This window comes from Bombina bombina, chromosome 1 (assembly GCF_027579735.1).
Source record: "Bombina bombina isolate aBomBom1 chromosome 1, aBomBom1.pri, whole genome shotgun sequence".
NCBI classification, from domain to species: Eukaryota; Metazoa; Chordata; class Amphibia; order Anura; family Bombinatoridae; genus Bombina; species Bombina bombina.
The window spans coordinates 268,995,246-269,007,896 of NC_069499.1; the positions used below are offsets into that span (position 1 = coordinate 268,995,246).

The 12,651-nt window shown below is 37.2% G+C and overlaps 1 protein-coding gene across 1 annotated transcript; it reads left to right on the top strand.

Annotated features, from left to right (window-relative positions):
- Nucleotides 1-475: 475 nt before the first annotated feature.
- Nucleotides 476-8,492, top strand: LOC128637256 (gremlin-1). Its single transcript, XM_053689779.1, has 2 exons — nt 476-554; nt 7,434-8,492. The coding sequence occupies exon 2, from the start codon at nt 7,435-7,437 to the stop codon at nt 7,981-7,983; it is 549 nt and encodes a 182-aa protein (XP_053545754.1). The 5' UTR covers nt 476-554; nt 7,434; the 3' UTR covers nt 7,984-8,492.
- Nucleotides 8,493-12,651: the final 4,159 nt, after the last annotated feature.

The following is a 12,651-nucleotide window of genomic DNA, read 5'->3' on the forward strand; positions in this document are numbered from 1 at the left end:
GCATAAATCACCTATTCCTGATACCAATAGGCAACCATTTTTAAAATGAAGTGCTGCTCATGTGTACAATAAAGCAACGCGCCCATTGTGCACGTCACTGTCAGAATTAGGTTTGGAGAAGTTTATTCATAGGTTTCTTAAACCGAGTAAAAACGTGATTTTATAAACTTCTATACGGAACTGAATAGCATCTCTATTGCATTTGCACTGTGTTGGAGAGAAGAAAAAAAAGAAGAAAAATTAGATTTTTTTATGGAATGTTCTATTTGTCATCTCTGTGCCTTCCTCTGTAAAATTTAGTGTTAATTTTTTTTTTCTTCAAGGGTTGTTTATGTCCGCTTAGTTTTGTGGGTTTGAAGGGGGAGGGATCGGTGTGAGAGCTGTCACTAACTTTCTCTGCGCTCTCTACTGTGGGTGGGTGCTGATCCCTCTGGCCAATGCCCTGGAAGCCGGGCTCTACATTTAAAGAACTGGCAGCTAAGCGTTGCTGCAATGAGGACACATGGGCTGCATCTCTAGAAATAGCGGACACATCCTCTAGGATTTTGCACCAGGTGAGCGTTAAGTTTGGGAAGTGTGTGTGTGTGTGTATATATATATATCGTGCAGACTAGGTCGCTATTTTACAAATTAATAAAGTATACAGCTTTATAAGTGTACATCTGCGTGTTTTCCTTGTATTATTTTTCTTTTTTTTAACCTATTAGTGATAAATATATTTATGTATGTATGTATGTATATATATATATATATATATATATATATATATATATATATACACATAAATTATATATGCACACAGGTTTAAATGTAATAAGTATAAAAAGTCAGAGTAATGTTGTTTTTTTAATGTTTGTTATTTTTTTGTTATTGATCACTATGATTTTTTTATGTCTCCGTTTAAGATTTTGTGTTAAAGTACTATAAAATTACTGCATTAGTGGTTGTTTAATAATATATGGACTCTTACATATGTAAGTGTGTGTTCTACTGATCCCTTAATAAACACTGTTTTGTTTCACCTTAAATTTCTATATTCAGTTTTAAAATTACTGCATCTCTAGTTATTTCATGGATATATGAGTTCCTATACCTTTCTTTATAATTACATACATAATATGTATGTGAGTGTATATATATATATATATATATATATATATATATATATATATATATATATATACACATACATATATATTTTTTTATTCTAACTTCATATTGATGGAATGTCTATACATAGAAAGAACTAGAACTAATTGACTAACTGCAAGCTTTTATGTGTAGTCAGTGTTAAATAAAACCAGATTGCAAACTGATTTACAAAACTGCAAAATGTAAAACAGATACACTCTGATGGTAGTCATCAATTGTTTGTCGGTATGCCTAACTTTATGTACTGGTAGAAAAAAAGCCTTATGTATACATACTGTAATCTTCATACAATACATATATGTTTTGTCATTGCATATTCTATATAATTGTAACAATTAGCTAAAACTTGCTTTTGCACTTTTTGTGGTACAGTCTTATTGACACTTAATTATTTATTAATGCCATTTTAATTAATTCAGCTGTTATTGATGTTGGTTCTATTCTTAGTGTATATGGGTTAATTTTGTACATATATATGTGTGTGCTGCCCATATTAATGAAGCCACACCCTTGATATGGTGTGCGCAGATTTTAATATGATATAAATATATTATATTCTTGTTCTTCTGCACCAGATGTTGCTAAATGTAAATTGTTGATGTATGTTGAATGATCCAAAAAGTTTTTATACTAGAATTAAAATTTTAGGAGCCATCATACTGACTCTCTGAATTTGTCAAGCTGTATTCTAAGCTTATTATTTCCTACCCTTTAAAGCTTTCCATTAATTTTTATGAAATGGCTTTGACATATTTCCTATGTTATTATAAATAATTCTATATAAAGAACAAATATACAGTGGAGCATCTACTCCCTTTTTATCAACACCTGGTTGCTGCCCATTGTCAGGAGTGAGAGGTAAATATAATGTCCCCCTCACACCCCTCTATATGTCTTGTATCCCTCAGACCCCTCTATATGGCAGTCTTGTATCCCTCAGACCCCTCTATATGGCAGTCTTGTCTCCCTCACACCCCTCTATATGGAAGTCTTGTCTCCCTCACACCCCTCTATATGGCAGTTGTGTCTCCCTCACACCCCTCTATATGGCAGTCTTGTATCCCTCACACCCCTCTATATGGCAGTCTTGTCTCCCTCACACCCCTCTATATGGCAGTCTTGTCTCCCTCACTCCCCTCTATATGGCAGTCTTGTCTCCCTCACACCCCTCTATATGGAAGTCTTGTCTCCCTCACACCCCTCTATATGGAAGTTTTGTCTCCCTCACACCCCTCTATATGACAGTCTTGTCTCCCTCACACCCCTCTATATGGCAGTCTTGTCTCCCTCACACCCCTCTATATGGAAGTCTTGTCTCCCTTACACCCCTCTATATGGAAGTCTTGTCTCCCTCACACCCCTCTATATGGCAGTCTTGTATCCCTCACACCCCTCTATACGGAAGTCTTGTCTCCCTCACACCCCTCTATATGGCAGTCTTGTCTCCCTCACACCCCTCTATATGGCAGTCTTGTCTCCCTTACACCCCTCTATATGGCAGTCTTGTATCCCTCACACCCATCTATATGGCAGTCTTGTATCCCTCACACCCATCTATATGGCAGTCTTGTCTCCCTCACTCCTCTCTATATGTAAGTCTTGTCTCCCTCACACCCCTCTATATGGCAGTCTTGTCTCCCTCACACCCCTCTATATGGCAGTCTTGTATCCCTCACACCCATCTATATGGCAGTCTTGTATCTCTCACACCAGTCCATGGTCACATTTCTGCCGTTTTGTCACTCTGTCTCATCTTAGTCCACGTTACTGTCTTCTCCCCCTCTTAGATTTCTAATTTATTTGTTTCTATTTGAGTCTCTTAATTCCATTGGCTGTCTCTTTTAATGTAGCACTCTCCCGTGTTCTTTCCTATGCTCCCTCAGCTATTTTGTAACCATACCCATGTTATGTACTTTTATGCTCAGTTTATTTTTCTGTCTCTGTAGTTCTCTGCCCCCCTCATTTCTCACTGCTTCAATATGATGTATGTTTGCTGCCCCTGAGTACCCCACACAATCATGGTTTTATATCTGCCCTTTCTCCATCTCTGAGTGTGTCTCCCTCATCTCTTGTATCTGTGCATAGTAGTGTAGTTTACAAATCCGATAGCATCGTGGTCCTTACTTCATATGACTTATCCATCCTAGTATGTTTTATTCACCATTTGTGCTATTTAAAAAAAAAAAAAAAAAAACTTTCCAATTTACTTTTATTACGAAATTTACCTCATTCTCATTTTTTTGTTGTTAAAAGCATACTTAGGTATGTATCTTGCACGTCAGAAGTTATATGGCAATATAATGTTGGCACAATGTATATGTAAGTATATTGTTAAAATTGTTCTTGTAAAACTGCTACTATATAGTGCTCCAGACACATGCATGCTACCCACGTAGGCAGAAAAATGTGACAATTAAGTCAATGTAATAAATTGTACATTTTTTTATTTTTTTTTATTGTATGCTCTGAATCATGAAAGAAAAAGTATCTGGTTTCTTCTTTTCTACACATTTCTTTGATCTGTCTCCCTTTCTTCCTCTGTCTCTTCCCCTCCAATGCTACATTTTCCCTAGCTCCCAGCCACTATTTATGTTTACCCCATCACTATAGCTGTCTTTTTCTCTCCGTCTCTCTTTCTCTCACAAGGACTTCTTGCCCATTTGACTTATCTCCCATTTCTTCATGGCTTTGTCTCTCTCCTTACCTAAAGTTTTAGTGAGAGGCAAAAGTTGTTATATAGCTGGCAGGTTGTATCAGTGGGTATGTGAGCATAAGGTGTGAGATTGGCAGCTGAATTTCTTTAAGGTGGGAAGATAAACTGATATTGCTAAATAAATTAGACCCATCACTTGAAATGCAGAATTCTCATCTGTTTAATGAAGATAATCATATGTTTGTGCATTTTGGGTGGGAGAATGAATCCATTGGATCATTCATTCATTCATTCACCATTTTTATCTATGGTGGCTAAACAGCCATTAAAATCAGGCTATGTTATATAAAGGTCAGACGGTGGTAACTTACATCCCTCCGCCCACTCTCTATGTATGAGAAGATGTTTAAAGCTTCACATGTGAACAAATACAGAACATTCAAAATTGTATGTTTATGTTTGTTAGGTTTGTGTAAGAGGTAATAGGTGAGTGCATTTATGTGACACTGTTGTGTGTGTATGCATGAAAGAAGCAGGAAGGTAGATGATAGATGTTGGTGATAAAAGGAGACCGGGAGAGAGGCTGGTGTATGAAAAAGGCAGATGTGTGTAAGATGTGTGGTGTCTGAGGAATAGATGTGAGTGTATGTAGGAGTGTGTCTGAAGAAGGTTGAATGATTGGCAGGTGTATATGTGTATACATCTAGGTGTGTGAGAGGAATTGTTATTAAAAAAAAGTCTGGTAATTTAATTATCCTTTGTATGAAATAAGTTGTTTAACTTGACGTCACTTTGGCTTCTCCCAAGTCATAGCCTCAAAAATAGAGACATGAAAATTAGTAGGCTTTTTAGCCGAGAGCTTTGCTCTTCATGGGCAAAGCCATATGCAATAATTTCCTATAGGATTTTTTATACAGTAGATTCAAGTCTCCGGATGTAGTTGAATTTAAAGCAGCCACAGCCTGTACTTCATAGCCCTTCCTTCAAAATAATGCTGGAATTGGAGCTCTGTGTAAACACATCATTGAAGAGGTGCCAAGCTGTGCCATTATATGAGACTTTGTTCCTCCTCAGGGACAACAAACCTGTGGAACCAAGCATTAGAATGTTGTGATATTTCTACTATACTTACTCAAATCTAATCACTTTGCTCAGTTAAATCTATTTTGACTTGTCCCTACGTTTTACACTAAATAAAAGATTTGATGAGGATTTCTAGCAATGACACTGATCTAGATTAACTTAAACACAGTCCCACACATGGCTCACAGCTTAAATTCATTACGTCTTTCTAGCTGTGGTAAATTTGAGTTTGAGGAAAGTTGTCACTAAAGAGCCAACCTTGTAGAGGTCCTGTTGCCTAATTAGCTATGTGCTAGGGGTATGGTTTTCATTATAATGTAGTTCAGTGAGGTCTCTTATTGTATTTACTAAACTCATTGTGGAAAATGAGACAAATGTAACTAAACTCATTGTTGACAATAAGAAAAAGGATACTTTTGAAAAATAAACTATTATTTTTTATCATAATGATTGTCAGTTAATTGTAGAGCTCCAAAAGATTCTACCTATAAACAATAGGTATAATATGCAAAGGGTAGAGGACCCTGCCAAGAATTGCACTGTTGTAAATCACCTTACATGAAAGAAGAAAGTGGTAGCAAATTAAAATTATATTATGGTTTTAAGACTGAGATTCAAATGGACATTAAGGTCAAAATATGAACATGAATATGAAGGCGCAGTTAGACTTGGAATTGGATGTTTGTTTGCAGCTGTTCACAGGGATAAATTGCCCACTGGCTGATAATTTCACCTTCTAGCAATATAACACATTAAAACAGATTTTGCACAAACAAACTTTTTAAATTTAAATCAGCAGGAAATTCTTGTTCATGTGCAACTAAAGCTACTGTATAAATGTTCGTTGTCAAAAGTAGACAAAAGTAGGTTTCTGTAGAACAGATGTTTTGTTTTGTTATTTTATTAACAACAAATGCAATATACCTTCCTTTAGATGTAAACGACTACTGTTCTACTTTAATATAATTGAAGTGCCATATTATAGGCATGCTCATAAGTGTGATGCTGAAAAATGCGTGAAAAGTGTGACATTGGATGAAAAAATCTATTGCGTATTTTTTTTAGAAAAGAATGTCCAGTTTACTTTATAATGTAAACAGTACTGTGTGGCACTAAACCTAAGTACTCATACTTTTTGTTTTATTACCATCACAGGTTCTGGCAAACTTGTATATTTAAACATGTTAAAACTAATTTATACCTGAAATAAGCTTACATAAAAGCCATTTTGTATTAAAAATGATACAGCTTATACTAATGCTCATAAGAACAATGACCACAACTCTACTGGTTAAGAGACACATATCTCTTCATTATAATAATAAAGTTGTGGTCTGTTCAGGAGAAAATAAAAAGCAGGGTCGATAAAAATCAATTATTCAAAAAAATATCAGATTTTTTTTATTTGTCGGATTTGTTTTTAATTTATATTGGATTTTCTTTTTAATAAAATGCTTTCTACCTAAGACACATTATAATCCAAAGGTTACTCATCCTGAAATAAGGGTTCATTTTTAATGTAGTTAATGTAGCATGAGGCTATATATTTATGGCTGCAATGTTTACATTTCATCTGGTTGTAAATATTAAGAATGAGGCTTTATCAAGTTTTACTGACTAGTGATTTAAATTGTGATTTTAATCGATTTGATTTGAATTAAATCCACCCTTTCTGAAAGGCATCAATGTCTCTCTAAAGCAGTGCTTTCCAAACTGTGTCGTGACACATTAGTGTGTCAGCGGTAGTGTGTAGGTGTGTACCTGTTTCAGCACAAATTTTTTGGAATTTAAAATTCTTCTTAAATTTTTTTTGGTTTCCGACATTCCTGCTACGCAAATCACATGGTTGACTTGACACGTGATTGATACCTAGTGAGTCACAGATCATCTTAACCTATTGGCACCGCTTAGCGGGAACAGAAACTATTCCCATTGGTGGCACATTGGCTCCTGACTGCACGTGTAGTCTCCTCAATCGGCTTGTGACTGCATGTGTAGTCAGTGAGTGGGACAGCAGTGTGTTTGCAGCGCAGGCTTAAATGCTGAGCTAAAGTCAGAAGTCATTGGTTTTTTTTTTTTGGAGCTAGCTTCCAGTAGTAAATTGCTGCTCCTGCTCTTGATATATGGATAGGAAGTAGAAGCTTAAAAATGCTTGATGATAAAATGCGAGTGTCTTTATCTAATATTTCACTAAATATCCAGAAACTGTGTTCATCCCATCAACCTCATACATCCCATTAAAATAGTAAGTAGCTATTGGTGTTATTAAACTTTTTTTTTAATTCTTGCACATACTTACTGTTACTTGTAAATACATTTCATTATTATATAATTTATGTATGTGTCTGTATCTCTTAAAACAAGTTAGTTTAACCTCCTGTTTTCTAGTACAACGTTAATTACTGTGTCGCAAAAATTATGTAGGTCTAAAAAGTGTGTCACCAACATGAAGTTTGGAATGCTCTGCTCTAAAGTAAAGAAATAAGTAACAATTGGCCTTGTTCTCAGATATATTTTAAAAACTAACCCTTGTTTCTTTTTCTAGGATGATTCGCTTGGTTTATGTTCTGGGATCACTGTTCCTTCTCTATGGACTCTTACTCCCAGGCACAGAAGGGAAGAAAAAGGTCCGTGGATCCCAAGGAGCCATTCCACCTCCTGACAAAGGCCAACCCAATGACTCTGAGCAAAGCCAAGGACAAACGATTGTTGGGGGCAGAGGAAAAACTAAAGGACAGGCATTGGCAGGCGAGGAAGTTCTGGAGTCTAGTCAGGAGGCTCTCCATGTCACAGAGCGCAAGTATTTGAAGAGAGACTGGTGCAAGACACAGCCTCTAAAGCAAACCATCCATGAAGAGGGATGCAATAGCCGCACTATCATCAACAGGTTTTGCTATGGACAGTGCAATTCCTTCTACATCCCCAGACATATTCGCAAGGAAGAGGGCTCCTTCCAGTCCTGCTCCTTCTGTAAGCCCAAAAAGTTCACTACCATGGTGGTGACCCTCAACTGCCCTGAGTTGCAGCCTCCTAACAAGAAGAAAAGAATCACGCGAGTTAAGCAATGTCGCTGCATCTCAATAGACCTGGATTAACTGTGACCCCAGTGGATAGGAAAACTAGTGGTAAAGCACCTGTTCTGTGTGCACTGAGAGGAATTGTCACGTTGTGATCTTGGTATAGTTTTGTCTCAGCACTTACTCTCATCATCAAAATATGACTTTCCTCGTCGGGCTTTACTAACACACACATTCTTATAAACAAGAACTGATTCCTTCCCCTATTGGAGCTTCACATGATTTAAGTTGGGGAAGTCTAAAGAGTACAAAATGTCCAAGAATAAACGTTGTATGTAAATATATAAATTATTTATTCACGGTTATGTGTTTATGATGCAGGGGTGAACAAGGGATGACTACTTGTGTACAAAAAAGAAACCTCTTATAAACCGACTGAATTAATTGGGAAATGGTTCAGTTTTCAAACGATGAACAAAAATATGAACAGAATTTGTATAAAAATGTGATATAAGTGAATTCTGAGGCAATTTAACATTGTTTAGAGCACATTTATGTTATCAAATATAATAAATAATTTCTTATGCCCTCTTTGTACCACTGTGGCTGTTTGTCAGATGTTCATCAGACACAAGTATAGGAGCAACTGGGAATATGCTTGTGAACCTAATTAAATCATGCAGATATTACCCTAAACCAGGGGTTCCCATCTTCTATTTCTTTGGGACACGCAAGTATTTTTGAAACATAGAAGATGCTCATTATTTACGACACACAGTGGACAATAAGTCAATATAACAATACTAACAATACAAAATTATAAGAATTAAAAAAGTAATCATTAGCGCTACGGAATCTGTTGGCGCTCTACAAATACCTGATAATAATCAATAATATTGCACAAGTAATGTCACAAAATCCATTTTAAAAAAAAAAAAAAAAAAAAAAAAATGTTATAAAGTCTTAATAACCATACCCTTGTTATCCAGAACCTTACCAACAGCTCCCAATAAAAAGCCTGACTCTAAAAATAATGACAGACTCAAATAGTGGCATTTGTTAAAAGATCATGGTTTAATTCATTTGAAAAGGCCATATTATTGCCTTTATGGCATAATTATGAGTTATAATTCAACACAAGAACAACAATGCACCAGCACTGAAAGAAACTAGCATCCTGCACTACTAAATGTGGGAGCTGACTAGTGACAGGAGGGGAGCCAGTGGACTAAAAAGGTCAACTGGCTGACCAACAGACCTGGCATGCTCTTCATGCTCTTCCCTCAGCATCAAGTCATCTGCTAACCAGGCCACAATGCCACCACATACAGTTGCTTCTTTTTGACAATTACAACTCAAAACTATGTTTAAAAGATTTCACTAGCTTTGACCTATAAACCACAAGCCAGCTGCATTTCTGCCAGGTTTTTACCTTAATGTGCTCCCTTCCTTTTTATTATCGGTTATTTGTAGAGCACCAACAGATTCTGCAGCACTATTAACAAAGACGGAGTACAACAAAACAATTATAGGGATCAAATGGGTAGAGGGCCCTGCCAAGAGTTGCACTGTTGTAGTCAGCTCTTGAGAAGGTGATCAACAAACAGCTGGACTCTTAGGCTTACATGCTAAGGGGGTTCTGGGGATAGAGTAACTGGTATAAAGAAAGGTTAGCGTAGGTTGTATGCATCCCTGAACAGTAGAGTATTTAGGGAGCACTTGAAGCTTTTAAAACTAGAAGAGAGTCTTTTGGAGCGAGGCAGAGAGTTCCACAAGATGGGAGCCAGTCTGGAGAAGTCCTGTAAACGGGAGTTAATCAAAGAAAGATACAACAAGCAGTGTTTCATTCTTTGTGATGCACGTAGTTCAGGACTGTGTCACAGAGTGGGCCCTGGTACTCTGATAGAGACTGATTGTCCTAAAAAAAACCAGAGACCATGGGGTAGATTTATTAAATGCCGGGCGGACATGATTTGCTGTAGCGAATCATGTCCCCCCCGACATCGCTAAATGTCGACAGCATAAGCTGTCGTGATTTAACATTGCACAAGCATTTCTTGTGAAATGCTTGTGCAATGCCGCCCCCTGCACATTCGCTGCCAGTCAGCCGCTAGCAAGCGGTGTCAATTACCCGGATCAGATCGGGATGATTGCAATCAGCCATCTAAAAGTTGGCAGACAAGTTAAAGAGCAGCGGTCTTATGACTGCTGCTTCTTAGCTTAAGGTTCCGGCGAACCGTAAACTTCGGGCAGAGACAGCAGCATCTGCTGCTTGTTAAATCGAGCCCCATGAATCTTTATGTTGGTAAAATTATATCCTTAAGAATGTGAAGCAGAAAATTAAGAGAAATCCAATAGGGTGAATCTGGCACAAACAATTACTAATTAAACAAACAGCTGCTAGTGGTTGTGTCTTTCTTGGTTGTGAGGCCTCCTCAGTGGGGAGTGGGGGGAGCTATAGAGCATATAAGGAGAGGCGCGGAAGCAGTGACACTTCCTATGGAAACCCCAAAGAGCAGCTGATTTTGGCAAACATAGAACGTTTTTAAGAGCTGATAATGACAGATGTTATTTTCTGGTAGAATAAGGCAAGCTCTGAGGTTGAAATTGCTCAGATACTGCGTTGTGTTTGATGTCTTGATCAGTAACTTGCACTTAACCATAGGATTAGTGTCAGGTGTAAATCCCTAAAATGAAAACTAAAAATAAATATTAAAATTTTCTTTAAAGAGAAAAATCAAAGCAACATCTATTATGGAGGAGGGGGGTTGTCTTCTAAATTTCATCAGAGGGGAGGCCCACCAACTAAGACTTTTATTGGTAAAATAAACAAAAGTATGAACACTATCAGAATAATAATGTTATAGGCACAGTGCTGCAGTACTGTACACTTTATCAGTGCAACAGATTGACATTATTATTATGTGATATACATATCAGTATGTAAAAGTATAAGCAGTAACAATGAACACACCAAAATATGAATACATTAGTAAGGACAGAATGTGTAAACTATTAGTAAAATACTATAATATTTATTAAGTAGTATACCCCAGAATACAGTACAATATACACTGATTGCAACATTAATGACATGCTTAAATCTATACATGTTAGTAAGACAGTGATACGCAGTTTTATAAATAAATTATTTATTTATTCATAAAATATTTTACCAGGAAGGATACATTGAGATTTCTCTCATTTTCAAGTATGTCCTGGGTCCACAAAACATTGCATTGATACAATAGGGTACAATAAAATACAAAAACAATAATACACAATATATGCAACAATTTAACATAGAACAGGTAGGAAATATATAATCAACCATGACAGGTGCATTCTGTTTTGAGATATGTAGAGAGGGATCTCTTAAAGGATTTTAGGCTTGGGGAAGGTTTGAAAGTGTGCGGGAGGTCATTCCATAACTGTGGTGCTCTGTAGGAAAAGGAGGATCGAGCTGCTTTCTTTTTGTATTGAGGCAAACTAAATAATGTGCTTGTACTGGATCAGAGGTTATAGGAGGTGGGAATAGCCGGGGAGAGCATTCTGCTCAGGTAGGGTGGGAGCTTCCCAGAAAATCTCTTAAACACAAGGCAGGAAAGATGGAGGGTGCGTCTGGATTCCAACGACAACCAGTTTTGTTCTTTTAGCATGTCACAATGGTGGGTCCTGTAGTTACATTGTAGCACAAAGCGGCAGAACGAGTTATACAATGTATTAAGTTTATTAAGGTGAGTTTGCGGTGCAGGTGCATATATTTCATCCCCATAATCCATGATTGGCATCAGCATTTGCTCTACAATCTTTTCCTTTACTGTAGGGCTGAGGCAGGATTTGTTTCTGTACAGGGCACCTAATTTTGGATAAAGTTTAGATGCAAGTTTTTCTATGTGGAGGCCAAAAGATAGATTGGGGTCTTAACAACATACCCAAGTATTTGAAAGAGTGGACTGCGGTCAGCGTGCAATTTGATTTTGTTTTGATGCGTAGATGGGAATTTTGTAATTTGTGTAATTTAGGACCCGTTCCAAAGATCATTGTGACAGTTTTGTCAGTGTTTAGGAAGAGTTTGTTTTTTAAGATCCACTTTTCTACCTCTGTGAACTGGTCTTGGAGCACTGCTGTTATAATAATATGTGTAGACATGACTTGCTGCAGTGTGGAAACTGGTTAGTATAGGACCGGTCTGATGTGGGACACCTTCTCCTGTTCCCACATTGCTGGATCCAGTATACACAGTCCATCAAGACATAGAGTCCTCTACCTTGGGTATCCTGGTTAGCCGGTTCAGCCGGCTGGTTTGCTGTGAATACCAGCCTGCCCCTATAGGCACATTGGAGTGCCTTTTCACATTGTGAGTACCCTGCACATGTCTTATATTTGTCGTTGGCTTCTTCAGATTCACACATACGGCGCCTCTTTCCTGTGTTTGATTTTAGATTTATAACCTTTGGAGGGTGAAGATCGAGTGCTGCCTCCAGTCCAATAGAAGACAGATACCTATACCAGATTGGGTTATCCTGGACTTTGTATATTTGTCTATCATCCTGATCTAGGATTGGGTATAATATTGTGAATACACACACTTACATTGTATCTATGTTATATTAGTACTTTGTTGATTGTTTGTCTGAAACATCCATATATGGTCACGTGGGCCTACATATATATTCTACACCGTTCTTAGTAGCGCCCCCTATTGGGTTATTCCCTTTGTTCTTATAATAATATGCTAATATT

Excerpts from the sequence above, each read along its gene's own strand:
- LOC128637256 (XM_053689779.1), top strand. The coding sequence starts at position 7,435 with ATGATTCGCTTGGTTTATGTTCTGGGATCACTGTTCCTTCTCTATGGA.